General features: G+C 52.0%; 12 protein-coding genes and 1 non-coding gene across 13 annotated transcripts; 9 read left to right on the top strand and 4 right to left on the bottom strand.

Annotated features, from left to right (window-relative positions):
- Positions 1-25: 25 nt before the first annotated feature.
- On the top strand, positions 26-2,877 carry BDV59DRAFT_193278 (cytochrome c oxidase assembly protein CtaG/Cox11-domain-containing protein; the record flags this gene model as incomplete). Its single annotated transcript, XM_073692197.1, has 8 exons — positions 26-213; positions 272-341; positions 412-930; positions 1,561-1,647; positions 1,707-2,329; positions 2,391-2,559; positions 2,611-2,709; positions 2,764-2,877. 8 exons carry the CDS (start codon positions 26-28, stop codon positions 2,875-2,877), a joined length of 1,869 nt encoding a protein of 622 aa, XP_073547839.1.
- A 357-nt stretch (positions 2,878-3,234) lies between these two features.
- Positions 3,235-3,985, top strand: BDV59DRAFT_31918 (uncharacterized protein). The gene is made up of 4 exons (XM_073696188.1): positions 3,235-3,357; positions 3,406-3,464; positions 3,524-3,661; positions 3,773-3,985. Exons 1-4 carry the CDS (start codon positions 3,308-3,310, stop codon positions 3,856-3,858), a joined length of 333 nt encoding a protein of 110 aa, XP_073547838.1. The 5' UTR covers positions 3,235-3,307; the 3' UTR covers positions 3,859-3,985.
- BDV59DRAFT_178368 (mitochondrial 54S ribosomal protein uL16m) lies at positions 3,235-4,827 on the bottom strand. The gene is made up of 5 exons (XM_073689767.1): positions 4,700-4,827; positions 4,163-4,628; positions 3,524-4,094; positions 3,406-3,464; positions 3,235-3,357 (listed from the first exon to the last, which is right to left on the bottom strand). Exons 1-3 carry the CDS (start codon positions 4,753-4,755, stop codon positions 3,921-3,923), a joined length of 696 nt encoding a protein of 231 aa, XP_073547837.1. The 5' UTR covers positions 4,756-4,827; the 3' UTR covers positions 3,235-3,357; positions 3,406-3,464; positions 3,524-3,920.
- A 242-nt stretch (positions 4,828-5,069) lies between these two features.
- On the top strand, positions 5,070-12,347 carry BDV59DRAFT_202058 (uncharacterized protein; the record flags this gene model as incomplete). The annotated part of the gene is made up of 7 exons (XM_073693951.1): positions 5,070-5,162; positions 5,255-5,276; positions 5,333-5,423; positions 5,473-7,790; positions 7,838-8,426; positions 9,612-9,803; positions 9,863-12,347. The coding sequence occupies 7 exons, from the start codon at positions 5,070-5,072 to the stop codon at positions 12,345-12,347; spliced, it is 5,790 nt and encodes a 1,929-aa protein (XP_073547836.1).
- On the top strand, positions 9,229-9,365 carry BDV59DRAFT_t94. The gene has a single exon. It is a non-coding gene; the product is annotated as a tRNA-Asn (tRNA).
- An 831-nt stretch (positions 12,348-13,178) lies between the features above and the next one.
- pkaC (cAMP-dependent protein kinase catalytic subunit pkaC) lies at positions 13,179-14,961 on the top strand (the record flags this gene model as incomplete). The annotated part of the gene is made up of 4 exons (XM_073695093.1): positions 13,179-13,976; positions 14,034-14,287; positions 14,333-14,707; positions 14,760-14,961. The coding sequence occupies 4 exons, from the start codon at positions 13,179-13,181 to the stop codon at positions 14,785-14,787; spliced, it is 1,455 nt and encodes a 484-aa protein (XP_073547835.1). The 3' UTR covers positions 14,788-14,961.
- A 468-nt stretch (positions 14,962-15,429) lies between these two features.
- tim13 (protein translocase subunit TIM13) lies at positions 15,430-15,867 on the bottom strand (the record flags this gene model as incomplete). Its single annotated transcript, XM_073692196.1, has 2 exons — positions 15,430-15,660; positions 15,742-15,867. The coding sequence occupies 2 exons, from the start codon at positions 15,865-15,867 to the stop codon at positions 15,430-15,432; spliced, it is 357 nt and encodes a 118-aa protein (XP_073547834.1).
- A 787-nt stretch (positions 15,868-16,654) lies between these two features.
- On the top strand, positions 16,655-18,082 carry BDV59DRAFT_31885 (Tm-1-like ATP-binding domain-containing protein). Its single transcript, XM_073696187.1, has one exon. The coding sequence runs from the start codon at positions 16,687-16,689 to the stop codon at positions 17,989-17,991; it is 1,305 nt and encodes a 434-aa protein (XP_073547833.1). The 5' UTR covers positions 16,655-16,686; the 3' UTR covers positions 17,992-18,082.
- Positions 18,083-18,133: 51 nt separating this feature from the next.
- On the bottom strand, positions 18,134-18,541 carry BDV59DRAFT_178357 (nucleoside phosphorylase domain-containing protein). Its single transcript, XM_073689766.1, has one exon. The coding sequence runs from the start codon at positions 18,439-18,441 to the stop codon at positions 18,250-18,252; it is 192 nt and encodes a 63-aa protein (XP_073547832.1). The 5' UTR covers positions 18,442-18,541; the 3' UTR covers positions 18,134-18,249.
- A 2,357-nt stretch (positions 18,542-20,898) lies between these two features.
- On the top strand, positions 20,899-22,043 carry BDV59DRAFT_178355 (TIM-barrel enzyme family protein). The gene is made up of 2 exons (XM_073689765.1): positions 20,899-21,145; positions 21,207-22,043. The coding sequence occupies exons 1-2, from the start codon at positions 21,058-21,060 to the stop codon at positions 21,956-21,958; spliced, it is 840 nt and encodes a 279-aa protein (XP_073547831.1). The 5' UTR covers positions 20,899-21,057; the 3' UTR covers positions 21,959-22,043.
- BDV59DRAFT_178353 (legume-like lectin family protein) lies at positions 22,044-23,859 on the top strand. The gene is made up of 6 exons (XM_073689764.1): positions 22,044-22,486; positions 22,542-22,565; positions 22,646-22,716; positions 22,767-22,848; positions 22,899-23,159; positions 23,213-23,859. The coding sequence occupies exons 1-6, from the start codon at positions 22,385-22,387 to the stop codon at positions 23,645-23,647; spliced, it is 975 nt and encodes a 324-aa protein (XP_073547830.1). The 5' UTR covers positions 22,044-22,384; the 3' UTR covers positions 23,648-23,859.
- Positions 23,860-23,941: 82 nt separating this feature from the next.
- BDV59DRAFT_193271 (uncharacterized protein) lies at positions 23,942-25,904 on the bottom strand (the record flags this gene model as incomplete). Its single annotated transcript, XM_073692195.1, has 2 exons — positions 23,942-24,930; positions 25,205-25,904. The coding sequence occupies 2 exons, from the start codon at positions 25,902-25,904 to the stop codon at positions 23,942-23,944; spliced, it is 1,689 nt and encodes a 562-aa protein (XP_073547829.1).
- Positions 25,905-26,210: 306 nt separating this feature from the next.
- On the top strand, positions 26,211-27,701 carry BDV59DRAFT_178347 (PRCC domain-containing protein). Its single transcript, XM_073689763.1, has one exon. The coding sequence runs from the start codon at positions 26,385-26,387 to the stop codon at positions 27,621-27,623; it is 1,239 nt and encodes a 412-aa protein (XP_073547828.1). The 5' UTR covers positions 26,211-26,384; the 3' UTR covers positions 27,624-27,701.
- The last annotated feature ends 126 nt before the right edge of the window (positions 27,702-27,827 follow it).

Genomic DNA, 27,827 nt, shown 5'->3' with positions numbered 1-27,827 from the left:
CGGCGAAAATAGCAAAGATATCACCATGTTCAATCGCCTAGCCTTCTCGTGGGGCCGCGTCCCCTCCGGGACCATATGCGGGTCTCCGGCTCGCATGCAATCGAAATACCAAGATATGGGAAGACGATACTTCACTCGCAATTCATGCCTGCGACAAAATGCTTCTGCCCCATTCAATACACCGGAATCGCAAAAGCGCAACGCTTCCACCTTGTACCTATCTTCTTTTCTTAGCATACCTCTGGCCACGTCTAATATGCATGCACGATAGGTACTATACGGCCAGTCTTATTCTTGGAACGGTCGCTCTCGCATATGGCTCAGTCCCGCTGTATAAAATGGTAACCACTGCCCCAGACCGTTGTACTTTACTCTTCCGTGAACAAGTCTAACTCTGCATGTTCCCTATAGATCTGTCAGCAGACCGGCTGGAACGGTCAACCCGTCCTCACCCACCGCGGTGGCGATAACGATGCCTCCTCGCGAGTGACTCCGGTCACAGACTCCCGCCGGCTCCGAATCACATTCAATGGCTCTGTGTCCGATGTTCTGCCTTGGAAATTCACCCCACAACAGCGGGAGGTACGCGTCCTACCAGGAGAGACGGCGCTGGCTTTCTACACCGCAACGAATAAGGGCCCGGCGGATATCATCGGAGTTGCGACGTACAGCGTGACGCCCGGTCAGGTCGCTCCCTACTTCAGCAAGATCCAATGCTTCTGTTTCGAGGAGCAGAAACTGAATGCAGGAGAGTCAGTTGATATGCCGGTGTTTTTCTTCATCGACCCGGATTTCGTGAAGGATCCCGCGATGAAAGGCATCGACACAATCACGCTGTCCTACACCTTCTTTAGTAAGTATCTGTTCTTTGTGGTCAGACTACGGGACTATCGCTCATTCCTTGCAGAAGCACGATATGATGACAATGGCGTTCTTAAGCCTATAGCATCCTGATACGGTGATTCAAACTCTCACCTGCCGGTCCCTCGAATGGGTTCAGTTCATATATGCTTGGGCCTCCTTCTAACACGAGGCATTCAGCAAGAAAACCAGAAAGCAGGGTGCCTCTGCATTAGAGGTAAAAAGGCTGTTTGTTGTCCTGCAAGTCATGTACCAGCCTACGGGACTTTATAACCCACTGCAGAACCCATACTCCCTACCAGAAAACGAAACACCACTCATACATGTACCATATGGAACAGGTTTTGGCGTTTGCGGTGACGTTGTACTATCGCTTGGGGTACCATGTACATAGCGTATATCACTATTAGCTAGAATGGACCTGATATGTATAGACTTCTCAGCGAATACTACAAGTAATCTAGCGTATCTACATTTACGGATTTCTTGTATCTGCCTAATTCTGCCGTGGTCACATACCTTATGTAGCTTGGTGGATTGGGTCTGCACAGTCAGCGATGCGGTGCACGGACCACCAATTAAGCTCGCGTGTCACGACGCGTCTTGCTCTGTCGCAGCGGCTCCGAACTTTCGTGGATATCTCTCCAGAAGCTCACAGTTCACAAGAACGCTTTCTCGTCCACCAATATACCTGTCAAGATGGCTTTGCTGGTGGATAAGTTGCGTCCACGCACGCTCGACGCGCTCTCGTATCACCATGAGCTGTCCGAACGCCTTCGGTCATTGGTAAGAATGGATTTCGCCAATATACACCGATCTATTCTGACAGATCCTCGAACTTCCAGGCCCAGAGTGGAGACTTTCCGCATTTGCTTATGTACGGACCGTCCGGTGCAGGTAAGAAGACTCGCACAATTGCGACCCTGAAGGAGCTGTACGGCCCTGGAGTCGAGAAGATCAAGATCGACGCAAGAGTCTTCCAGACGACGAGTAACCGAAAGCTTGAATTCAACATCGTGTCGTCCGTGTATCATCTCGAGATCACGCCGTCAGATGTCGGGAACTATGACCGTGTGGTGGTTCAGGAGCTTCTGAAGGAAATTGCGCAGACCCAGCAGGTTGATCTGACGGCAAAGCAGCGGTTCAAGGTGGTCGTGATCAACGAAGCGGACCATCTGACTCGCGATGCCCAGGCCGCCCTCAGACGAACCATGGAGAAATACAGTCCCAACCTCCGATTGATTCTCTTGGCCAATAGCACCTCCAACATCATCGCCCCCATTCGCTCCCGAACCCTGCTGGTCAGGGTAGCTGCGCCTACAGAGCAAGAGATCTGCACTGTCCTCGAGACCGCGGGCAAAAGAGAAGGGTGGACTGTCGCGCCAGGTCTGAATAAGAGGATTGCTCAGGAGAGCGGCCGGAATCTTCGGCGTGCGCTGCTCATGTTCGAGGCCATTTACGCGCAGAAGTAGGTTTAACATTACTCAATCGTGGGATCACGACATGCGCTGACATGATTTGACTATCAGTGAGAAAGTGACCGACAGCACCACAATCCCACCCCCAGACTGGGAAGCCCTTATCCAGTTGATGGCCCATGAGATCCTGGCAGAACGGTCCCCGGCCAGATTGCTGCAGACCCGGGCGCGGCTATATGACCTCCTTACGCACTGCATACCACCTACAACAATCCTCAAGGTTAGATCCATCTATGGCAGTGTGGACTGCGGTGTACTAACGGCTTTGTAGACCTTGACGTTTAAGCTCATAGAGCGGGTGGATGATGCTTTGAAGCCTGAGGTGATCAGGTGGTCTGCTTTTTATGAACATCGGGTCAAGCAGGGCAGCGTGAGTAATTGCAGGGCGATCGCAATGAACTAAACGATCTAACTTTCTATGCAGAAAGTCATCTTCCACCTGGAAGCATTTGTTGCCAAGTTCATGCGCACTTACGAAAGGTCTGTTCTCTCCCCGGAAAGACTCCATCTGATACTAAAGTTTTCCGCAGCTACTTGATGGGTATGGACTTCTAGGTTATAATAATAGTGGACGATTAATGATTGTACTATACAAATAAAGTAACGTCGGGCTTGGTGGTATTCATTAAAGAATATTATCTGGTTTGTTATTTGATCTCGTTTATTCAGGAAAGATTCTTGTACTCCAGATGGACTACTCTTTCCCGTCTTATTTGGTAGTACCGTTTACTTCCAAATTCTTTTAATCTATGAACCGTATTGCCCTTTTTTCCCATGTTTGGGTGCTCTTCATGTGAGCTCCATCCATGGAAGACATATTTCCTTTTATGGTACAAGTGCACTACGTCATCGAGCAGCCTCGTCTCTGTACCCATTCCTGTTTCCTCCACGACCGCTTCTCGTTCAAACCAGCTGCAAAGCAACAAGTATATTTCTCGAAACTCAGTTTAATTTATCCTGCAAATAAAATGGCAGACACCAAACTCATGGACATTGAACCGGGTGGCGAAAGCACGCAGTATGTCCATCCACATCCTAAGCCCGGGAGATACACTGACCTCTCAAGGTACGAATCCATCAAGATTTATACGGATCCCCCGGCGAAGCAGACAGGGCAGATGGGTGGTATGCTGATACCTCCAAAGGTTGCACTTCTCTTGCTCCATCATATTAATTCGAGCCAGGGCCTGCTTCACATACCAAGAGTGAAATGCACACTGTGACTCCTGACAGTGCGTCGATGAAAACCAGAGACGAAGATGCCGATTTAGCACGGCAAGTCGGGCTGGGAGGATCCTCTTCTAGTGCATCGGGGGACTCTGGTACGTAGCAAGCTCCCTTCTATTTAACTCCGTATATGAAGATATACACACATGCATGAAACAAACAAAGAAAAAGAAACAGAATCCGAAGCTGATACTAGTATACACAAGACCTGGTCCCCGAATCCCAAGACGGCGACGCAGCCAAGAGCAGGAGACTACAGGGATATGGGCCCGGATCCGGCGTCGGGGCCTAAAATGTCGCCAAATCGAAACAGAAAGATGATATGATAGCGAAGGGTAATGGGAGGATTTGATTCTACTGGGAGGCGGACGGGCTGGAGGAGGAGGACTTAGGGGGCGTGGGCAAATTGTCGGTGCCCAGGGCCGGGCTTCTGCGTGGTCGCTTGAGGCTTTCGAGAGTCACACCGTTGCCGAGTTTCGTCAATCCGACAACCGGGGGGTCGCCCTTCCGCACAAACTCCCAGAGTCCTAAACCAAAGCGTGTCATTAGTTTTGTCTGTTGTCGATTGATCCTGGCTTGTAAAGTAGTAACATACCGGGCAGTTTATGGCCAGCCAACCGAAAAGCTTCTCTCGCAATTTTCTCATGGATATCGCCCTTGAGTTCGAACACGATGCGGCTCACGCCCACCTTCGCCGTCCAGTAATCGAATTTTCCCTTACCCTTACCCATACGCTGCTCGTTACCCTTAGTGTAGACACCGATGTTGGCGCTCACTCGCTTGTACAGGGTGTAGTTCATTCCTCGTAGACGTCTCTTGATGGTTTCCTCGGCGATTTTCAGCGACGCAGCGGGTAGTCGTCGGTCATGGTCCTTCATCCGCAGGCCGTAATCACCCCAGACGACCGTCGTGCCGCGGGAGGAACCGCCTGTCGCAACGTGCGGACGGCCTTTGGGCGACTTCGACTTCTCCATGAACTTTGGTGTGAGCCAATCCAGCGCTGGCGAAGTAGTGGAAAAGCATCGTGATAGCGGAAGGGCCGTGAAGGGCGTCGATAGACCTGTCGTGCACCGAACTGTCAGTTTGTTGAAGATGGGCGGAAAACTTTTCTCATAAGGAGGGGAATCTCACAGGTAGGCCGGATGAGGCCAAATTGAGGGCCCGAGAACATCTTCAGTTGCGGACCCATGACGAAAGTTCGTTGCCGGCCGTTCTCCTTTCCGACTCAGCGACGACGAGGTGAACTTTGGCTGTCTCGGCGTATCTGCGAGGTCCGATATTCCAAAAAGGGAAGAAGGTGAGTGCACGTGCCACACGCGTGGTGGATTATGTAATACAATTAGATCACGTCGCCTGCGGCAGCTCCAGGAAGCGCGTCGTGTCTCATTGTTGCCGGCAGACTCAAAGGACAGCCTAGTGTGGTTGCCTTGTCCAGTTTCCATATCACATCGATATCGCTCTGCTGAACTTTGAAAGAGACATGTTTTGATCAACTCTACCATCATGCCTGCTGATATCAGAAGCTTCTTCGGTGGAAAGTCCAGTCAGGGCTCTAGTACTGGAACTTCTCCCGCGAAACAGCCCACAAAGAAAGAGGTGCGTGTTAAATCCCGTCGGGTTGTTTTTTGCATATATTGTTGCTCTATTGCGACATCGTAATGCTGATAATGTCCGTTTTGAACAATCAGGAGCCATCTTCACGGAAGAAGCGTGAGCTTTTCGGGTGTTGAATATTGGATGCGCCGGACGCGCTAATGGGGTTTTAGGTAGCCGGAAGGTAGTTGACGACAGCGATGATGAAGATGAAGTTACGGTAACAAAGGCGCCTACACCAAAATCAAAGCCTGCACCCAAGCCGTATGTATTCCGGCCCATATTGGCGTTGTGACCGATTGACCAGTTCTAGAAAACCCGCCGCCTCACAGGGAGAGGAAACAACCACGTCGGATTACTTCGCGTCTAGCAAAAAGAGAGGGAAACCATCCAAGAACAGCACCAACGTGGCCCCCAATGAGTCGCAGCCCACTCACGATGAGTCCGCCAAGCCCTCGAAGCACGACACTTCGCCGGCCATGAAACGCCAGTCTCAGGAAACGACAAGGAAACCCACGGTCGTCTTAGACGATGATAAGGGCGGGGACGACGACATTTTTGCAGCAGATTTTCGAAAACCTGGAAAAGGTGATGACGATTATGTTGAGGAACACAGTGGTGATAGCGATTTGGAGGAACTTTCTGTGAGACCGGCTACTGCAGCTACTGATCGTTCAGGACGCAGAAAGCCTTCGAAGCTTGATCCCGATGATGATGTGGTTATGGAGGATATCCCTAAGGCATCGTCCAAAACTGCTAAATCGGCAACTTCGCAGCCAGCAAAGAAACGCAAATCAGAGGCCATCGACAAGGATTACGATGAGTCAAAGAGCCCCGTTAAGAAAGCCGCTCCCCGCTCGAAAGACACTCCTACGACAAAGAAGCAGAAACCGGCGCCAAAGGATCAGCCTGAGAGTAAAGAAATACAGGACATCTTTAACAGCATTCCAACGGTCCGTCCACCGACACCACCCGAAGGTGGACCGGGTAAATTCAACTTTGCCGCCCAGGCCGCGAGGTCAAAATCTCCTGTGGGAGGTCAGGCTGAGATACCGAGCGGAGCCGAAAACTGCCTTGCAGGATTATCTTTCGTTTTCACTGGGGTTCTTGATACCCTTGGCCGTGAAGAGGGACAATCTCTCGTCAAACAGTACGGTGGAAAGGTTACTGGCGCCCCGAGTTCGAAGACAAGCTACGTAGTCTTGGGACAGGATGCTGGCCCTTCAAAGCTCGCGACAATCAGAAGACATGGACTGAAGACGATCAATGAGGAAGGTCTTTTCGAACTTATTCGACGTCTTCCAGCCAACGGCGGTGATGGCAAAGCGGCTGGCAAGTACGAGGCCAAAAGAAAAGCAGAGGAAGAGAAGATTAGAGAAATGGCGGCTGAGATGGAAAAGGAAGAGAAGCGCAAAGCGAAAGCCGAGAGCTCTAATAAGAGTACCCAGGAGAAGGCCGCTGCGCAGGTTGACGATCGCCTCTGGACGACGAAATATGCACCTACCTCGATGAGTATGATATGCGGCAACAAGGGTGCAGTTGAGAAGCTCCAAGGGTGGCTTCGGAACTGGCATAAGAGCGCTCGTTGGAACTTCAAGAAAGCCGGGCCTGATGGAATGGGGCTCTATCGTTCTGTTATGCTTCATGGTCCTCCTGGAATCGGTAAGACGACAGCAGCGCATTTAGTCGCCAACCTTGAGGGGTTCGATATTGTCGAAACCAATGCCAGCGATACAAGAAGCAAGAAACTGGTGGAAACTGGACTCCTTGGTGTTCTCGACACCACTTCCCTCCAGGGTTATTTCTCGGCAGATGGGAAAAAGGTGGAGAGTACCAAGAAAAACTTAGTCCTTATCATGGACGAAGTTGATGGTATGTCCGCTGGAGACAGGGGTGGTGTGGGTGCGATGGCTGCTGTCGCAAAGAAAACCCATATCCCGCTTATTATGATTTGCAACGAACGAAAGCTCCCGAAAATGAAGCCTTTCGACGGGGTTGTCTTCGATCTGCCGTTTAGACGCCCAACGGTGGAGCAGATCAGGGCCAGACTCTCAACTATTTGCTTCCGCGAAGGAATGAAAATTCCTCCGCCAGTTCTTGATAGCCTGATCGAGGGCACTCATGCTGATATCCGGCAAGTGATCAATATGCTTTCGACTGTTAAGCTGGACCAGAAGACTCTTGATTTCCAACAAGGGAAGGAAATGTCAAAAGCTTGGGAGAAGAATGTGATCTTGAAGCCGTTTGACATTGCCGGCAAGATTTTGAGTGCTCAAATGTTCTCGCAAAGTTCCAAGGCAACCCTGAACGACAAGATTGAACTTTATTTCAACGACCATGAATTCAGTCATTTGATGGTGCAGGAGAACTATCTGAAAACAAAGCCGGCGTTGGCCGGCAGCTACCATGGGAAGGAACAGAAACTGAAGTTACTTGAACTCGCGGATAATGCTGCTTCTAGCATCAGCGACGGAGATCTTGTCGATAAGATGATCCATGGAACTCAACAGCAATGGAGCTTGATGCCAACCCATGCTATTTTCAGTTTTGTGCGGCCTGCCAGCTTCGTATATGGAAACATGACGGAACGACCGGCGTTTTCTGCCTGGCTGGGGCAGAACAGTAAACAAGGTACGTCGCTTCCATGGCATGCCGTATTTCTTGCTAATGCGTCACAGGAAAACTCGGGCGCTACATCAAGGAAATACAGGGCCACATGCGGCTTCGTTCATCTGGAAATCGCGATGAAATACGTCAACAGTACTTCCCTCTTGTTTGGGAGAAGTTGGTTCGGCGGTTGATGAATGAGGGTAAAGAGAGCGTTGAAGATGTCATCGACTTCATGGACAGCTATTTCCTTACCAAAGAGGATTGGGACGCATTGCTCGAACTTGGCCTGGGGCCGATGGATGAATCGACCGTCAAGCTGGAAACACAAACAAAGGCTGCCTTCACGCGCATCTACAACCAACGAACCCATCCTCTGCCATTCATGAAAGCCAGCAGCGTAGTGGCTCCGAAGAAGATGCCGAAGGAAAAGCCTGACATTGAGGAGGCAATTGACGAGTCAGACGAGGAGGAGGTTTTGGAAGATGACTCGAAAGATAATGATGAGGGCGAGGAGTTGGACCTGAAGAAGGATAAATATGTTCGGGTTCCAAAGAAGACCCAAAAAGGTGGGAGAGGAAAGAAAGCAAAACAGACGGACAATGATGATGCCTCTGCCGATGAGAAGCCCAAGAAAAAGGGCAGGAAGCCTAAAGGGAAGTCTGGATGAGCAACGTGTTGATTAGGAGAGGTATTGGTATTGGTATGTTCTCGTAATTGGTCCTGGGGCTATCACATTGGGATGACCGATTGCTTCTTTTATGTGCAACTCATTATGTTTTACTGCGCCATTGCATTTGGTCTACTGTATAAGACTTTATCATGAAGTGAACTCGTTGGCTTCCCTGTTTATAGAATAGCCTTGCCGCATCAGATTAGATCCACTTAATAAAACTACTAGCGCTGATATAAATGACATTCTAGATATACCCTATCGAATACCTGTAACCCTACGTCAACATAACGAGGGACAGATGATACATGCCCAAGCTAATCAAGGATGGTCGCTTTTGTTGTAGTCAGATCTCTGAGACGTGGTATATGAGGACGGCTACAATGAGTCCTAAAGCGAAGACAACCGAACATGTAGGGCACCTAGCTCGTGATACCGCTCTCCTAGGTACTGAGAAACAAGGACCGACCCTTATCCAATGATATAAGCTCAGATACTGACCTCAAAAGGCATATAAATGCGAATGAGATTTCTGGTAGCCCAGCCAATAAATCTACCGCCAGCGGGTCTTAGTTTAATGATGATGAAGAGTCCAGGATGATTCCCACCAAAAGGAATCTGTGGGCAAATTCGTGATGATAATAGGTAGATACTAGCTTAGGTAGGAATGTGAGAGTAACTACTCCGTATCTTCCTACCTAGTTATAGTACCTACTACCATTGAGATGTTGAAGATTTTCGCCTCAATAAATGAAAAGCACTATTATTTAACAGTGTTTGTAAGCGTTCGCCCGGATGGTCTAGTGGTAAGGGTCTCCTATTCGCTGTTGTATCCACAACAACTTACTAAAGAGAATCAGGTATGATTCTCGCTTTGGGCTTGCCTGATATGCGAGAGGTCCCGCGTTCGAACCGCGGTTCGGGCCTTTGCCTCTTTTTTTCTTATTTATCCCATCCCTTCAACCAGCGACAGGGATTGGGCACTTTAGCGCTTAGTTTTTATTGTACTTAACCGGTATATTGTTGCATGTGGAATTCGTTAATTGATAAAACGTGATCAAAGATAGAGTCTTAAAGAAGTATACCACGAGAATTCGGTAGTACTACACAGTATGTTAGTAGGAAGTTAGTTTGTACGCAGTAGCAATTAATTCTTGGCTGATCGGCGGAAGGGTTGACCGCCCGCCGCTGGTGAATGTCGTCGCCGCCTCTCCCCCACACCTTGATACTTATCCACTTGTCCTTGCTACCATCTCTGCTTCCTTCGCTGTCGGGCTGGCCCTGCGTGAAGGTTTTCTCCCCTCTACCTGGCTATCCCCTACGCTCCCCTCCACTGAGACGATGTCTCTCCTTCATAATGAAGAGTATGTTGGGCGACGGCGCCCTGGCGAGTTGGACATGCGGAGAGCTGACCGTGCTTCAGTTTCGCAATTTGGCAGTTGCGAACTGCCTACTTGTCGACTATCAAAGACGGCATAGGCGATCGGTTGATCAACGTGAACAACTCCATCCTCAACTCCCCCGGATTCCGCGCTGCCGGCTGGTCCTCGACGTCTCTAAACCCCAGCGCCGCAGCCCACATCAAACGCACCCATTCACCCCCTATCCCCACCACCGCTGCGGTTTCCTCCGAATACTACCAGCTGCGAGACGGAAATGACACCTTTCGGGCCGGACTGGGCGATGACGGCGACGATGACGAAGGGGGCATGGTGACGGGCAAAAGCAGCACGGATGTGATCGGACGACGGCCGCACGGCCGCACGGGGAAACGGGGGCATCGGAGGGAACGCCACCAGCAAGAACAGCAGAAACAGCGGGATGCCGAGGAGGACGACAGCAGCGATCTGAGCGACGAAAGTGACGACGAGGGAGATAGCGCGCCGAGGCCTATCGATCAGATCAAGTTCACCAAGATGCCGATCCGCACCCGAGCCGGCTCGTCGCCCATCCGTTCATCGACAGATCGTCCTGAAGGTCCGCAGGTCATGGTTACGTCGCCTTCCCACCCGGGTACGGGCGGTCATTATCGTACCGGGTCGCTGGGAACGGCCGTCAGCGTGAACGAGCGCCCGCGACGGGACACCACTACGACTACGAGCAGCGATATGTCGTCCGATGCTGATATAGCATCGTCGGTGTCGAAGCGACCCCAGATCAAGTTCTCCGGTCAGGATCAAGTGATTCACCTGGCGCGTCACCACGGCCGCAGGAATGGTGATTTGGAGGAGCTGCATGAACACGGTGAAGACTCCGGGGCGGAGTCGGTGGATTCCGCGCTCTCCTCGGAGTTTGATGCCACCGCGGGTTCCGCGTCGCTACTCGAGGGAGTTGGTATTACTGGAAGCCTGGACTCCTCGTCCCCGATTCTAATGCACAAGTTGCCCAACGGGACGGGTTCCCAGACTGCATCCCCCCGAAAACCCAAGATTCCAGCCCCCGAATTACAGGATCTGCCTCCCCCACGACCGATCAGCACAATCCAACCCGTTAGTCTACTCTCGAAAGCGCTGAACGCGCGGAAAAAGGAACCAACGAATCCTGTGGAGAAGTTTGCCGTTCTCTCCGGCAATGGACTGACTGACGCATTGAATATCAGACTGTACGCGCCTTTCTCATCTGATCCGGAGGAACCAATGGATCTACCGATTGCCCGGGAGTCCAAGCTTGCAGAGCAGCCAGCGCCCGTGACTGTGGTGGAAGCAATTGGCCTTGCCCTGTGGAGATATTCCGAGGAAGGGCGCGAGCCGTCGATTGAGCGGACTAAACTAACGGTGAATCGGTGGACGTTGCGGATGGTGGAGGATGGGGAGGTCGAGTACGACTTCCCAGCTCTGGGACGGACGTCGCCCATCACGGATTTTACGTCGAACAATAACCGGGCTGCGGGCGCCAGAGGCCGCATGCGAGGGAAACAGTACGACGAATTCGCTCTCGTGGAGGCGTCGGACTCGGAGTTTGAAGAGAACGAGCGACTCTTCCCCATGTTTAGCCAATCCCCGGCTTCCGAGGAAGATACAGCTACCACGCCCACGGGACCAACCCCACCGCCCAATTCGCAGACGAAGGGGACTCGACAAAACCCGATCCTGGGACAGCCGTTCTCCTCCGCGCTGAACGACAATACGCTGACCCCGGCCGACCGGCCAGCGGTGCCTACCTCACATGCTACACCTCGGCTGGGCGTCTCCAAGACGCTGAAGATCCGGTTTATCAACCTGGAATCGTCGACGCAGGTGACCACACTGAATACGTCTACGGATAGCTACATTGCGGAGATTCTGGACTCGGTATGCAAACGATGGGGATTGGATAAGGGCAATTACCTCCTTAAGGTAATGGGGTCGAACACGATCGCGCCGTTGGACCGGACGGTCGAGGCACTCGGCAACATAACCGAGTTGGACCTTGTCCGGCGCAGATTCGGCCCCCAGTCGCTGACGGGATCGCCCGGCAGCTCCTCCCCGAATGCGCCACTGCTGGTTGACAACCCCAGTAGTGCGCCCAGCAAGAAGAGCAAGAAGGGCGGGCCGCGCATGCTCCACCCGCTCACGCAGAAGCAGGACCTCATTGGCGGATACTACCGGCGATATCATGTATTTCGCAAGCAGTCGATGTCCTTCACGGCGTCGAATCACCGGATCCTGACGTTCGACAACGACTACATGCACATCATGCCGGGCGACGAAGGGAAGGCCGGGTCGGACACGAAAACGCGGTCGATCAGCTTCAATGATGTGGTCGGGTGCAAGGTGAGTCGGCGACACCCGAAGAACTTCCGGGTGGTGGTGTTACGGGGGAACGATGCATCGGAACAGAAGCGGTATGACTTTGAGGCTCGAAATGCACTGGAGGCGGTGGAGATCGTGGATGAGATTAAGAAGAACATGGCGCATTACCGGATTTAGACTTTACGAATGGAATGATGAATGCATTAATCGCAGTTCCCGAATCGGTCATACCTAGTGAATACCACCTATTCTACCCCGTATAGTAGCATAGGATCTGGTAATTGCACCAGAGCGGGGCGTTCCACCGATCCCCGGCGTGATGAGGTCATTCAGAGTCATCATCGCTTCGATCGAGTGTGGCAGTCATGACGAGGGAGTGATGACTTCATTGGGGGAGGGGTTTAATTGTCGAGGCGCATTGTGCGTGAGACGGAGATGAAACAGGAGAAGGTTATTTTTGTAGCATCCTCGTTCTTGCTTGGAGGAGTCAATGGGGATGAAAGAAGCAGAGGGAGAACGATGGATAAACAGATACCATCATAAAACATATAGATTACCATTTCCCCCGCGTAAAGTCATGCAAAAACGCATATGTGACGGTACCCATACCAACCCCGCTTTCTTTGTCGACACCATCACGAAATTCTTCTTTCTCTCGACCACCTGCACATCGTTTCTCAATTGCTTCTTTCATGTCCTCTCACCATCTCTTCCTCTTCCTCCCCCTCGTCCTCTATATCATTCTTTGACACTCTCCTAACTCTCCTCCATCTCCTCCACTCGGCTCCGAGCATCTACCTTTCCACATCCAACCATCCCTGAAGCTTCTTCGGTGGCCACCAGAGGGTCCGCCGTATCCGCCGCCGGAACCATCCACAAAAAAGAACGCCTCCCCGGCTGCTGCTCCCGTCCTGTTCGGGTGAGGGGTTAAGCTTCCCAATTTCCTTCCTCCCAGTCTCTCGTCTGAATGCTGTCTTGAGTTGACTCGTTGAGCCCACACCGTTCTCGATGCCTAGTCTCGGAGGTCTCCTGAAGAAACGGCGGACAAAGGATTCGCAGACCCTCTCAAAGGAGCTTGGAGCCGGTTCGTCACCCACACCGGCGGCCCAGACACAGACGTCACCAAACGTGGCCGACCAGCACCAGCACCACAACCACCATCATCATCACCACCAGCAGCAGCAACAACAACCCCCACAGCATTCCTCCAACCCTCCTTCCCAGAACCCCCCCGCAGATCATCCCAATCCCTCCTCAGCTTCCCATCCCACCCCCGCTGAGGGTCAACCCGCCTCCATGCAGTCCGCGGCCGCCGTCTCCCAGGCTTCGCCGTCTGGTCATTCCAGTCCCGGTCTGCACCAACAGCCTTCCCACCAGTCCAACGTGGCCAGTATCCAGAACATAATCCATTCACCCCAGCTGGGTACCTCAGGCCAGACCTCCTCCGCGGCGCATGGCGGGGCACAGCAAGTCCAGCAGCGCACCGAGGCCCGGACCACCAAGGGGAAATATTCCCTCGATGACTTCGCTCTCCAGCGGACCTTGGGCACTGGCAGCTTCGGTCGTGTCCACCTCGTCCAATCCAAACACAACCACCGGTTTTATGCGATCAAGGTGTTGAAGAAAGCCCAGGTCGTGAAGATGAAGCAGGTCGAGCATACCAACGATGAGCGCCGCATGCTGAACCGTGTACGCCATCCGTTCCTCATCACCCTCTGGGGCACATGGCAAGACTCACGCAATCTTTACATGGTCATGGATTTCGTCGAAGGTGGAGAGCTCTTTAGCCTCCTGCGAAAGTCGCAGGTAGGGAACTCTGTTGCATGCGTACACATCTTCGCCCCGCTGATTGTTGACCTCTAGCGATTCCCTAACCCTGTTGCGAAATTCTACGCCGCCGAAGTCACCCTCGCGCTGGAATATCTGCACTCGCAGCAGATCATCTACCGTGACCTCAAGCCGGAAAACCTCCTGCTCGACCGACATGGACATCTGAAGATTACCGACTTCGGCTTCGCCAAGGAGGTCCCCGATATCACCTGGACCCTGTGCGGAACCCCAGACTACCTCGCCCCGGAGGTTGTCTCGTCTAAGGGTTACAACAAGTCTGTCGACTGGTAAGATTGTCTTCTGGAGTGCCACGGACGCTACTAACCTTCCAGGTGGTCTCTGGGTATCCTGATCTTTGAAATGCTGTGCGGTTTCACCCCCTTCTGGGACAGTGGATCCCCAGTTAAGATTTATGAGAACATTCTCCGCGGCCGGATAAAGTACCCTCCCTATCTCAACCCAGACGCGGTGGATCTCCTCTCGCAATTAATCACGGCCGATCTCACCAAGCGCTTGGGTAACCTCCACGGCGGGTCGGAAGACGTCAAGAACCACCCTTGGTTCGCAGAGGTTACCTGGGACCGACTGGCAAGAAAGGATATCGATGCTCCCTATGTGCCGCCCATCCGGGGCGGCCAAGGTGACGCCAGCCAGTATGATCGGTATCCCGAGGAGACAGAGGCCTACGGCCTCACTGGTGATGATACGTATGAGTTGTCCCTTTGATGTTGCTATGCGCCCTGTGCTAACCCACTCCAGGCATGGCCATCTGTTCCCGGACTTCTGATTCCTTGATATATGAGTTATGATGGAATGATCATTTCGCCATAGAAATGGGGTTTGTCTGGCTAGACCAACGGCAATCAGTTCTTCTGGGTCTGCGAACCAGGAGCGAATGGACCCAAAAGCTGTCCATTTCTATATTCGATTTTTTTCGATTTTTCCTCGCGGATTTCTCTGCCCTTTATAATCGCTGGCCGACTCAATCCTTAGCCGTGGAGTCTTCGGTGGTATATGTCTATATCTGCTTCCCGCCCTCGGCACTTACCATGCCCGGAACATGGGCTACGGACCGCGCTCCGCTGGTAGGTGCAAACTAGTGAGCCATGTTTGTGATTCGCCTTCATTCCTTTATCTTTGGGCCCCTGTATAATGTACATATTCTTCCAATCTCTTAATAGCAACAAAAGTAGGCCACCAACCGGCTCTTACTGCGTCGTCCTCCCCGTAATCCAGCCTCTCCGCCCAATCGAGCACAGCGTAGCAACAGGTACATATGGTACAGGTATCATCGGAGAGGACACCGGATCCTCCCGCGGGGGAGCCGCGATCGAAAAAGAATCCCGAAAAGACAGACGCCACCGTATATCCATTAGATCCACATCGTACAAAGAAGAAATCCCCCTCTATGATTTTCAGTCAACCCACATTACAGACTGCCAGCGTCGGCCGACCCCGTCGCAAGCGAGTTCATCGCAACCGTGTCCTGCGCGCCGGCCTTCTTGCTCTCCTTGGCGATGCGCGCGATGTACGTGCGGCTGGCCGCGTTCCAGAACGAGATGTACTTCTCCATGCACTGCGACAGACAGGCCTCCTCCTTCGAGGACATAGACGAGCCCGGGGCGGGAATGCAGGCGTCGAAGCAGTGCTCGTTGACTTTCTGCAAGCGCAATCGTATTAGCATTTTCCGACTTCGATGATGGATGCGGCTGGGGGTGAAGAACGGAGGAGGAAAACGTACTCCGATCAGGTTCCGGGCGTTGGCCATCGCGGCCTCTTGCTGCAGCTGGCGGATGATGGCGGTCTTGACCTCCGCCGGGGAGGAGGCCTGGGCGTTGGAGCCGGAGCTGGAGCCGAAGAGAGCCATTGTGAATGCGTGTTTGGGTGGTTGGATGGGTGCGTAGGGAGGGAACTGGAGAGAGTTGTGAGGTTGATGACGATGGGTTTGGCTGCTTGGCGGGAATAGGATTCTTCGGATTCCGCAGAGGAAGTTGTGGCTGGTGCGGTGACTGCGCCACAGGTTGGGTGCGCACTAGTTCGTTTGGGGAAGTATGTTTTATCCGTGTCTTTTAACACCCGTTAGTATAGTCGAAACACTATTCTGTGAAACTAATCGATCAAGCTTCACATTCTGAACTACCTTCGAAATTTCAGTATACAGACTTCTGACAGAATGCGGGATGATGTCTCCATTAGAGTTGTGGTCGAGCTGCCTGGGGACGTCCGGGATATCCTGCCTTTTCTCTCCGGCGCCTCGATCACAGTAAACGCTTTCTGCATGAGATGATCCTGCATACGATGATAACGCACAATGGGGAGGAATATCACTGGAACTCTGCGTACAAAATCAAACCTATCTGTAAGATGGATTATAATGCAAATTTATTGGTTGGAAGGGAGCATCAAGAGGGATATTTGTTGGATTGCAGCCATATCTTCCGCCAACTATCCGACGTTGAATAATCGGTAATACTGTCCCCATGCTAAAAATATGGGAATTGAAGAACGGTGATAACTTCCAATGCTCCATCTACGGTTTCATCTCTGCAGGGCCACTAGCATCGAAGTGGATCGTCGTGCGGGGTTCCGCCTGTAGCACGGCTGTGCTGTACGGAGTAGCTAAGACAGGCCAGTCGGACGTTCAAACAAGGTCCGTATACTCCTTACTCAAGTGCTCTATTCTAATATGACACACATCATCCTTCTGGGGACCCTTGACACGAAGCATGAGGAGGTCATATATCTGTACAATCAGCTCCAGCAGAATGCCTCCCGCTTCTCCACATCCCTTCAAATCACCTTGATTGACTGTGGCCGTCAAGCCATCTCTGACGACGCTATCACTATCAATCACACCGACCTGCTAGCCAAATATGCGCCTCCCGACAACACCGACCTACTGAGCTTATCCCGGGGCGGAACGATTGAGTTCCTTATCACCTGTGTCAGTAAGTGTGTGGCTGAATTGTTGCAGACGACGGAGCTCCATGGCATTATTGGCACCGGTGGCAGTGGGGGAACCAGTCTTGTCTCCGCCGTAATGAGGAAAGTTGCACCTATTGGTCTACCCAAACTGATTGTCAGTACCATCGCGTCTGGTAATACGGGCCCGGTAGTGGGTGAATGCGATATCACATTGATGTATTCGGTCGTGGACATCGCAGGTACCAACAGTCTCCTACGTGAGGTGCTGGGGAACGCAGCTAGTGCCATGTTTGGCATGGCGACAGCATATGAACACCGTCTGCTCGACAGCCGGACGCGGAATATGCAGAACGGCCCGCCACAGGAGAGGAAGACCCGAGTCGGTATTACCATGTTTGGTGTGACCACTCCATGTGTGGACCGAGTGCGGCGCCACCTGGAGGAAAACTATCCTGTGGAGGCATATGTGTTCCATGCCACTGGCCACGGAGGAAAGGCTATGGAGCGATTAGTGGAGGAGGGGCGTCTAGACGCCATACTAGACCTTACAACCACCGAAATCTGCGACCTCATCGCCGGCGGGGTCATGAGTTGCGATGAAAACCGCCTGGAGACCACTTTACGCCGAGGGATTCCCAATATAATCTGCGTCGGAGCCACAGACATGGTCAATTTTGGCCCGATCGATACGGTTCCACCCCAGTACCGCAGCCGAAAGCTGGTAGTCCACAACCCGAGCGTAACGCTTATGCGTACCTCCGTGGAAGAATGCAGGCAGGTTGGTGCGTTCATTCTGGATAAGTTGCACCGGTTTACCCAGGACGAAAGCATAGTCGAGGTGTGGCTTCCAGGTGGAGGGGTGAGTAGCATTGCAACGGCAGGTTCAGTATTCGAAGACGTCGATGCCGATACTGCTCTTGCTGAGACTCTACAGTCGGGGTTAAAGAGCAGCAATATCAAGCTGGTATCCGACCAGCGAGATATAAACGATGAGGGGTTTGCACTCGATATTGCAGACCGGCTTATGGCCCTCGTGGCCAAGAGAACGGCGTCCTTGGCGGTATAGTCGGATATAATACATAGGAGACCAATCAGTTTGAAAGTACTTTGGCAGGTGCAATGGGCAAGTTAAAAGTGTGAAAGAACCTTGGCTATGGTGATCGGTTGTGAAAATCAGTATTCTCATGAACTTCTGTGCAATGCAACACGGCATCAAATATGAACAGGTGTACAAAAAAATATATCAACCTCTGTATGGAAACATTCACATTATAAGGAAATAGGTATATCGTCCAATCTTTTTGGCTGGAAGCAGTGAAAGCAGTTATTTCGCATACGCAGCCGCAGCGGCCGCAGCATACCCCTGCCAATCATCATTCTTGTGAGTATCTGCGTAGTCAGAGATTCCTCGAATGACCAAATATGGAAACGTGTTCATTAACCCCGCGGCTTCCATCTCAAAGCAGATAATGCCCTGCTGGCTAACTAGGCGATCTTGAGTCAGGCTATTCTTCATTACACGGTTGCTAGATACGATTACCCCGTAATAGACTTACGGGACGGATTTCGTTCGAGCAGGACAGTAGACTAATTTAGTACTATCGCAGTTGCCGCAGTGTCTTAAAGAATTATGACGATATGTTGCAACAAAAAGTCGATTCGGGCTCTTCGGCGTGACCATGTCCTTGAGTAAGGGATGTTTCGTTACCATTTCGGAAAGAAGGTGCGGAATCTGGTTTCCTTCAACGAGATAGATGACTTGAAGCTTTGATAGAGCCGTCAAAAGCACGTGGGGTGGATCGTTAGGCGGGCTTAATTGTCCAGGTATATCGCTGTGGTCATATTGTATCACCGCACGGCGACCCTTAACAGGCTTTCCCACCACGACATCACCTAGTCGAATGTCTGACTGGACAGGCACACTTCCAATCCCAACTAAGAGTCCGTAGCGGATCATGGGGAAAGTAGAAAGCATTTTAGTCGCCACTGTTGCAGCAGGCATAGGCCCAATAGCACCAGTAGGAAGACAGGCCACAACTACGTTGTGACCGTGAACACGACCCAGAATGTAGGAGTTATCATCGCATCCGTCGGGAAATAAATCTGAGTGCACTTCATCCATCTTTGCTTTAGCGGCAGCTATTTCAAATGGAAGTGAGCAGATCCACCCGACAGTGTAGTCGCCGTGAGAGAGAACACGACGTGTGGGGATGCCATTGTGACCTGATGGCATGTTCAGACATCCTTCTATAGAGGGATTATGACCATAGGATAGGTGCCGTGAGTGACCACTCTCATTAATAGCGTGTGGGCCAAGTTGGGTCAGTGGCATGTGGGAAGTCGCCGGTGAAAAGGAATCTATAATGTTCAATTAGAACCGCAATATATCCTCCGATATAATAAACGTATGTATCTCGGAGAAGGAAAAATTTTTGACTCACTCATCGTGGGAGAGCTCTCTTCTAAGCTCCGAGGAAGTATTGAGTAACGGGTTGAGCCCTGGGCTGTTCTGAAGAGCTCTAGTGTACTCCTCTCATCTTTGCTGCTTCCGCTCCGTTCAAAGTGCGCCAAAATGCTCTAGGATTTAAGATATAGATAGGCAAATGTGCTGAAAACAAAAGCTGGCACATCAATGCTAGTTTTTTTTTTTTTTTTCTCGCCTGTAAGCATTGTCCAAGCCGACAGGTTCAGGGAAAGTAAGCAAATAAGCTTGAGCCAACCAAGGCCATGCTTTATAACTATTGCATTGCTCCCTGTCAGATTTAGTTCTGTACCAAAGCCCTTATCGTCCGCAATGGTGTCCTTCAAAGACAGATATTCACCGATTGTTGGACCAGTGCCTCGATGCCACTCCTGAATTAAGTGTCTGTTATATGTGAAATTCGACGTACGAATGGTAGAATTTCTCTTCAGTAGAGACCGTGGTATCTTTTGTAAAGTTAGAGAGGCAGTAATCGTGTGTATTGTAGGTGATAAGCTTCTCTGGGACCCAAAACAAATATGTCACGTACACCTATCTCAAGACTATTCGCCAGACCAAGAACAGTCTTTCCAATCAAGATAGTGATTAACTTTTTGAGGAAGGGTTGTTGTCTCATGGAAATTATAAAATTTCGGTTGATGATGCGAATCATTTGCTGGGACGATTCATTCTCGGGAATTTTTATCAAATAGTTAAATTCGAAGATAGAAGACGCCACTGGATATACATCCCAACACACAACCATGTTGAATCCAACTGAGGGGTACAACTGGTTTTTGTTATCATATCAAGCCTTATTCATGCTCAGGCGTACCTGCTAGCACTCCAAACAAGAGGGCGAAGAAACGAATGGACTACTCCATAAGTATTTACGTCGTACGCCGCATGGTGTACTCTTATACTACATGAAGGACCGGATGGCGACCCCAAGCAGCCTGATCTGGACCGGTGGCCGTTCCTAGCCGATCGAGCCTAGCCGCGTATGATAATAAGCAGCTCCGCAATTTTGTCAGGGCTGTGCTGCACCAGAGTTCCATTGGATCTTCCGATTAACGTCTCTTGATTTTTTGAATTCAGCTATGTTATTGTCAGTGTCCGCACAATGATCCTGTTCATCACGCGAGATGTCAATCCATGCGGGATCTAGACGTGCTCCTAGTTAAAATTTCTATCATCGATATACGCAGTATAACTCTAGTATGCTTTAGCATGTCCATAGCGCGCTGTTATCTATTCGCTGTAGATGATTTATTAGGGTGTTATCTATCCTGAGTCTTAGATCGTGGGTAGCTTTTACTCAGCCTATGAGTGATATATATACAGAGCGCTTGGAACAGATCTGATGATAAAGAATACTTAGCAGGTAGGTATACTGAATGGAATAATACATGAAAGATAGAATTAGTATCGACCTGACGATCGCTTGTGGTCACGTGTATCGCTGCCTGAAGCTCTTAGACCAACAATGCCAGTACCGTCAACTTACAATCATTAAGGTCCGACATCTCCGCTCGCACATTGCTACATATTATCATCAAACAAGTGGCCTATGTGGCTGAGATTTAGTCTAAAACACACCATCCAAGTAAACGGCTAGCTAGCTGTATGTCACTACACCGACACCTGAAGCCATTGACTCTTTCCTGAAACATGGCACCACCTACGAATCGAATTGAGATCCTCGGCCGCCTGCGTCGCCAAATCGAAAGCGGCAATCCCATAATTGGGGCTGGAGCTGGTATGTCCCTGTTGTTACTGGTTACTTGCCGCATCAGCAGTTAAACTGGAATTATCACCAGGCATTGGTCTGTCCGCGAAATCCGTTGAGGCCGGCGGAGGAGACTTAATCATCATCTACAACAGCGGTCGTTTTCGCATGGCAGGCTGCGGGAGTCTCGCAGGACTGATGCCGTACAGCAATGCCAACGAGGTGGTGGTCGAAATGGCCTCCGAAGTCATCCCCATCGTGCAGGATACCCCCGTCATTGCAGGTGTCTGTGGGACAGACCCGTTCAAGCACATGCCCCGGTTCTTGAAGCAACTGCAGGAGTTGGGATTTGCCGGAGTGCAGAACTTCCCGACCGTAGGCCTGATCGACGGCCAGTTCCGTGCCAATTTGGAGGAGACCGGCATGGGGTATAGCAAAGAGGTGGAAATGGTGCGACTGGCGGCCGAGATGGATCTTTTGACGACGCCTTATGTCTTCAACGTGAACGAGGCTGAGGCTATGACGAAGGCTGGGGCTGACATTCTAGTCGCCCACATGGGTCTGACTACCTCGGGTCAGATCGGTGCAAAGACCGGAAAGACGTTGGAACAATGCGTTGAGGAGATCCAAGCAATCCGCAATGCAGCCGTGAAGATCAGACCGAACATCATTGTGTTGTGTCATGGTGGGCCGATTGCTACCCCGGAAGATGCAAAGTTCGTGATAGACCGGGTCAAGGGCATACATGGCTTCTACGGAGCCAGTTCGATGGAACGACTCCCAGTTGAAGTCGCCATCAAGAACACCACGGCTGAATTCAAGAGGATTGAGATGAAGAAGTAGATAGTAGTAGGTGATGATGGATATAGTTCGAGGGCAGGTGACCGCTTAGTCAGCCATGTTATTGCACTACCGTGTCTTTTCCATTTCCACCATCGTCACTCGCTGTCGGACAAGTCCAACGAACCTCTCATAATCTCCGCCTTGCTTTTCTTTACTTCTCTTCTTCCATTCTGTGATTCACTCTTTCAGCCTTCACCAGTTTCCTTTCCTCCCCGACTCTGGTTCCCCGCCGACGGTCCACCAGATCCAACCCTGCCTACGTATACTCGGAGCTCATTCATGTCCCGGTGACATCGATAGCCAGTCTGTGGAAACAAACCAGTGATTATTACTCGCTGTAGTCTGTCCTTAATCGATATAATACCTCTACGATCTCGCCTTCACGATCTACTCAATTCCTTTGTCCTACGTCTGTTTACGCTCACAATGATGCTCCCGCGACTCTCAACGCTGCTGTGCCTTGCTGGCCTGGCGAGCGTTCCCGCTGCGAACGCCTATGAGGGCGATGACAACATTAAGAGCATTCCTGTATGCGTCTTTCATGTTCATTACCTATGAATCCTGCTAATTACCTATCAAACAGCTCCGAACTCATAGTCTTGCCTCGGTGGGTCCGCTCCTACGTTGTCTCGATCCAGACAATCGCTTTCACGATTGATTCAGCCATATTGACAATCGCCCTCACAGCCTTACCTCGACTCCGACTTCCAAAGCCGTTGGTTCGATTTCGGTGGAGACACGATAATTCGCGCCGACAAGTGCGTCACTCCTCATAACACCGCCAAGGTTGTTTACTGAACTGTCCCAGGTACATTCGCCTCACGTCCGATCGACCGTCACAACAAGGATGGGTCTTCTCGCGTGTCCCCCTGACCGCGACAAACTGGGAGGTCAGTTGGCCAAATACTTCACGCCAAAGCGTCATTCTGACCCGCTCTAGATCGAAGTCGAGTTCAAGATCCACGGCGAGGGCAACCTGCACGGCGACGGGTTCGCCATGTGGCTCACCAAACAGCGCGCCACCCAGGGTCCCGTCTTTGGTTCGACGGACAACTTCGAGGGCCTGGGTATTTTCTTCGATACTTACAAGAACAACCGCCCCGGGACCTCCTTCCCCTACGTCATGGCTATGATGGGCGACGGACAGACCACATACGACCAGGCGCACGACGGAAAGGCCAACGAGCTGGCCGGGTGCTCCGTATGTATCTCATATACGATATCTATGGAATCCCGCTGACGCAACCTGTCTAGGCCCGCGGTCTTCGAGGCGCCTCGATCCCCACCAAGGCTCGCCTGACGTACTTCCAGGACAAATCCTTGACTCTTGATTTGCAGTACAAGTCCGAGGACAAGTGGACCAACTGTTTCTCGCTCACTGCCCCCGAAACCAACATCGCCATCCCCTCCGTCGCGTACCTCGGCTTCTCCGCCGAAACGGGCGAACTCAGCGACAACCACGACATCGTCTCTGTCAAGTCGCAGAACCTCTACAGCATCGGCAGCAGCGGTGTCAACCGTGGATCCGGATCCAGCGCGGGAAGCGGTCGCGGCCGTGTCAAGTCCCGCAAGCAGCAAAGCAGCTGGGGATGGTTTTTGTTCAAGACCGTCATGTTCTTCCTGGCCATCGCCGGTGGTTATGTCGGATGGACCATGTATCGCGCCAAGCACAGATACTCGCGGTTCTAAGCAGCAAGAGGTTCTTTTGAAATCAGAAACAGCAAAAAAAAAAATATTTACTTTCAAGCCAGCCTATATTCAACGTTTGCGTCCTTGCATAGCCGTGTCATATATGTATCCTCGGGGTTTCTTTCTATGTTCTTTTTGAGACGAATCAAAAGCTTCACGAACGCACCGGCGTGATAGTTAAATTGATAACGAGTCTATTCCAATATGCAGCCTAATGCTGGCCAACGATCTATACATCGTAAGGGTATCTCAGTAAACGCTGAAACAAAACTCCATGGTATCGTAGACGGCCCATCACCGTTTTTCCCGAGCCTCACTCCACATATGATCAACGATCTGAAAGACCTCGGTAACACTGCGCATAACCGCTTCATCAATGCCCAAAACGCCATAGCGATGCTGCATTTTATCCGGATGCCATCGCACCCGTTCCGCCTTCAACACAGCCAGCAGCTCCGCGTCATCGTCCTCTGACGCCGACGGCACATGTCGCATAAACTCCCTAACCGCATCGCGCGACACATCCCTCCGTTTCCCGGACTCGACCGGCCAAAACAGCAGATTGCGCAACCGCTTCCCCTCCCCTTGGTCCTCCGCAGAGGCAGCGGCAGCATCAGCGGCAGCTTTATCGACCTCCTCCCACGACCGGACATACTCCTCCCAAATGCCTTTCCAAGCCTTGGCTCGTCTCCGCTCGCGGCCCCGGGCAAGACAAGCCTCCATATCGCGCTCGAATCCGTGCCGTCGACGCATCTCTTCCTCGCGTTGTTGCTCTCGACGCCGCTGGCGCGCCCGCTCCGCCCGCAACCGCTCTTGCTCCTCGAGCATGCCCTCGCGCGTGCGCTCCCACATGCGCGACCGCACGTACGCCGCGTACTCCTCGTCCGTCATCTGCTCCAGCTCGCCATTCGGACCTGGTACCTGCGGCACAGGGTAGGTGTGGATCGGTTGGCCGTAGACGGATTCCCAGTAGGCGGCGCCTTCGTCGTCGCCGAGCGCGTCGAAGAGCGATTCGCGGAAGGCGTCTTCGGCCGGGAGGGGCGCGGGACCGGTTGCGTCTGGCGAGGCGGACCGCTGCGATGATGATCGGTGTTTGTGCCGTTTCGTGCGGTGGTGGCGATGTCGTCGGTGGGAGTCATCGTGGTGGGAGTGTTTGGAGCGGGCGCGGCGTTTGGAAGAGGGCCGTTTGAAGCGGAATTTGCTCTTGTTGGAACGCGTGTATTCGTCGTCTTGGGTGTGAGGGGGGTCTCCTGGAGGATCGGTGTCCATGGCTGATGGTGTGGCTTGTCCAGGAATGTATATAAGGTGGTGGTTCAGCACATGGTGGGTTGGAGGGGGAATGAAGGTCAGAGTTGGAATGTTGAAGCGGTGATGGCGAAAGGAATAGCGATTAGTCAGATGACGCTTATCTTATCAGATTGATCAGGAACATGATGTCATCATATGAGTATACAGTTTGTCTGGGGGAGTCACAGATCAAGTCGCTTTACATATAGCTTATATACACAGGCGTATCCCCCGCTCAAGTTAGCAAAGCCCCGGAATTAGAGCTCACACAGCTCCCTGTAGCATTCGTGTCCTTCATCAAGTACGAATAAGCCTCGGCCAGCTCCTCGACCGTACCAATCTTCCCCAAGATGGACCACTTGGCCAATTGCTCAGCGTCAAGCGCTCCATCAATGAGAGGCGTTTTGACTGGTCCAGAGCTCACTAGATTAACGCGAAGCGGCTTCAGGTCCACCGCAAGATTCCGCACCATGCCATGCAGCCCAGCAGCATACCCGGCGACAACCGACCACCCAGGAATCGGCTTATCGGCGACGGCACCAGTTGTGAAGATCAGCGAGGATGCGTGGGTGGGCTTCAGATACTGTGGGGCAAGTTTGGCTAGCAACAGAGGTGCAACGAACCGGACCCGGCCGGCCTTGTGGATAGTCTCTAGACTGATGTTGTTGATAGGCACCAGAGAGAGACTATCTCCCGCAGTGAACACGATGTGATCCAGCTGTCCGATTGCATTCAGAAGACTACGGAGCTGGGCTTCGACATCGTCCCCGGAGAGGTCGCAGGTATGACCGGTGATCTGGCCATTGGGGAATTTTGCTTGTAGAGATTGAGAGCTCCCGCTGACCCTGGAGGGGTTGGAGGATGCGATGTGGACTATGGCGCCCTCTGAGAGGGACTTCTCGGCGACTCCGTATCCAATTCCGGAAGAGCCACCGATGACGAGGATGGTCATGCCTTTGATTGAGGGCATTGTGATGGCTAAGAAGCTATTGAAAGATAGGGAGAGAGAAGACACACTTGTTATATATGGGTATACCTAACGACTGGCACTGCCTGAGATATTTATTGCTATTAAATAGGATACGCAACCCCGCAGCATCGGAGTTAAGAGGGCTTACATTAATAATGGTAGTATATTAATAATGGCAGAGCCGGGTAGTTTGGTGCTTATCTCCGTGGATGAAGAGCGTTATTGAGGAATCACGTGCATAATTGCGGCATCATCGAACATCATCGAGTAACTTAGAAAGTCCCAAGGTTGGGAGCACCAGATACCGCCAAAGACGCTGGTATGAGGTCGATGGTGTAGCAGTGGCCAACAACTGTGATTGGCCACAGCGAAACGGGTGGTCTGTGCGGTGCTCCAATAGGCACTCCCACCGCCCAACTTGCCTTCTGCATCATCGCCGTCCCACCACCACCACCTTCGTCAACACGCTCCTTCACCACCATGGCTCTCGTCGCCTACTCCGATTCCGAAGCCTCAGACTCTGAGCCTGAGACACCCAACACCTCTCAACCCCTGGCCCCCAAGCCAGCGCAAACCGACGCAAAAACGTCAAAAACCATCGTCGACCGCAGCAACCCTCGCAAGATCCGTGTCGCTCTCCCCGAAATCAAGCCCGAGACATCCACCGACCAGGATGGCGAAGATGGTCCCGCGAGAAAGAAAGCAAGAATTGGTGGAGGTGGTGCGTTCTCCGGCTTTAACTCGTTCTTGCCCGCCCCGAAGAGAAACGCCGCCACCGCGGAGAAGGACAAGAAGACTGCGCCGGCGCGCAAGGTATTCAGCCTGAAGACGGGCGCAACTCCGGGCTTTGACCGCGCCGCGGATGCGGAGCTGCGGAATGAAATGGCTATGGGTGTAGATGCAGCCGGCCCTGCCACCGCGGATGACGATGATGGGACGATACCCAAGGCAGGGAGTCTAGGGACAGAGAAGGAGCATGAGGATGACACAGAGGATGTCGCGAAGAAGCCGGAAACAGAGGTCAAGCTTAAAGGCAATCCGATGATGTTCAAGCCGTTATCTGTGGGCCGAACGTCGCAGAAAAAGAAGAAATTACCTCCCAAAGCGGCCCCGAATGATTCTGCTCGCGAGACGACTCAAGCTTCGCAGCCACCGAAAGAACAGCCCGCCCCTAAGCAAAACGCCGCTCCCCCGCCGGCAGCTCCACCAAAACCCAAGATTAGCCTGTTCTCTCTGTCAACGGGGGAATCGACATCAGCGAGCAGCGCCCCCGGCCCTCAAACGCAAAGTTCAACATATGAACCGCTCGTATACACTGCCCCCTCTGATGCGCCCGCAGCTGGACCGAATCCAGAACCCCAGGATGGCGGAGCGTCGTCCCAGTCGGCTACTGGCCCCGCACAAACGCTGGACAACATTGCTGACGATCTGAACCTCTCGCGCGCCCAGAGACGGCAGCTTTTTGGTCGCAATGGCGATCCCTCCAAATCGCGTGTCCTTCACTTCAACACCGATACGGAGTACGCAGCCAACCAGGAGTTGGCCCATGAGACAGACCTCGCTGCAGCACAGCACAACCCGGTGCGGGCTATTGCCCCGGGAAAACACACTCTCCAGCAGCTGGTCCACGCCGCAAGCAACCAACGCGAAGCCCTGGAGGAGAGTTTCGCTGCAGGTCGGAGAAACAAGCAGGAGGCAGGTTCCAAATATGGATGGTAGACATTATCCTTGTTTATCTTTGGTTACGTATCGGATACCTTCAACTGTATGATATGGTGAATTATGGAGACAAAAGACCTTTTAGACATCTACCATTATTTTTGCAAAATATAATATGTAGCACGATACATACAGAATTGGATTTCTGAACTAAAAGGAAATCATATATACATGAAAGAACAAACAGCCGTCCCTTTTTTCTAT

The sequence above is a fragment of the Aspergillus ambiguus genome (assembly GCF_047715705.1).
Source record: "Aspergillus ambiguus strain CBS 117.58 unplaced genomic scaffold BDV59scaffold_16, whole genome shotgun sequence".
NCBI lineage: Eukaryota > Fungi > Ascomycota > Eurotiomycetes > Eurotiales > Aspergillaceae > Aspergillus > Aspergillus ambiguus.
Note: the sequence above shows the minus strand (reverse complement) of the source record. Positions and strands in the feature narration are given on the sequence as shown.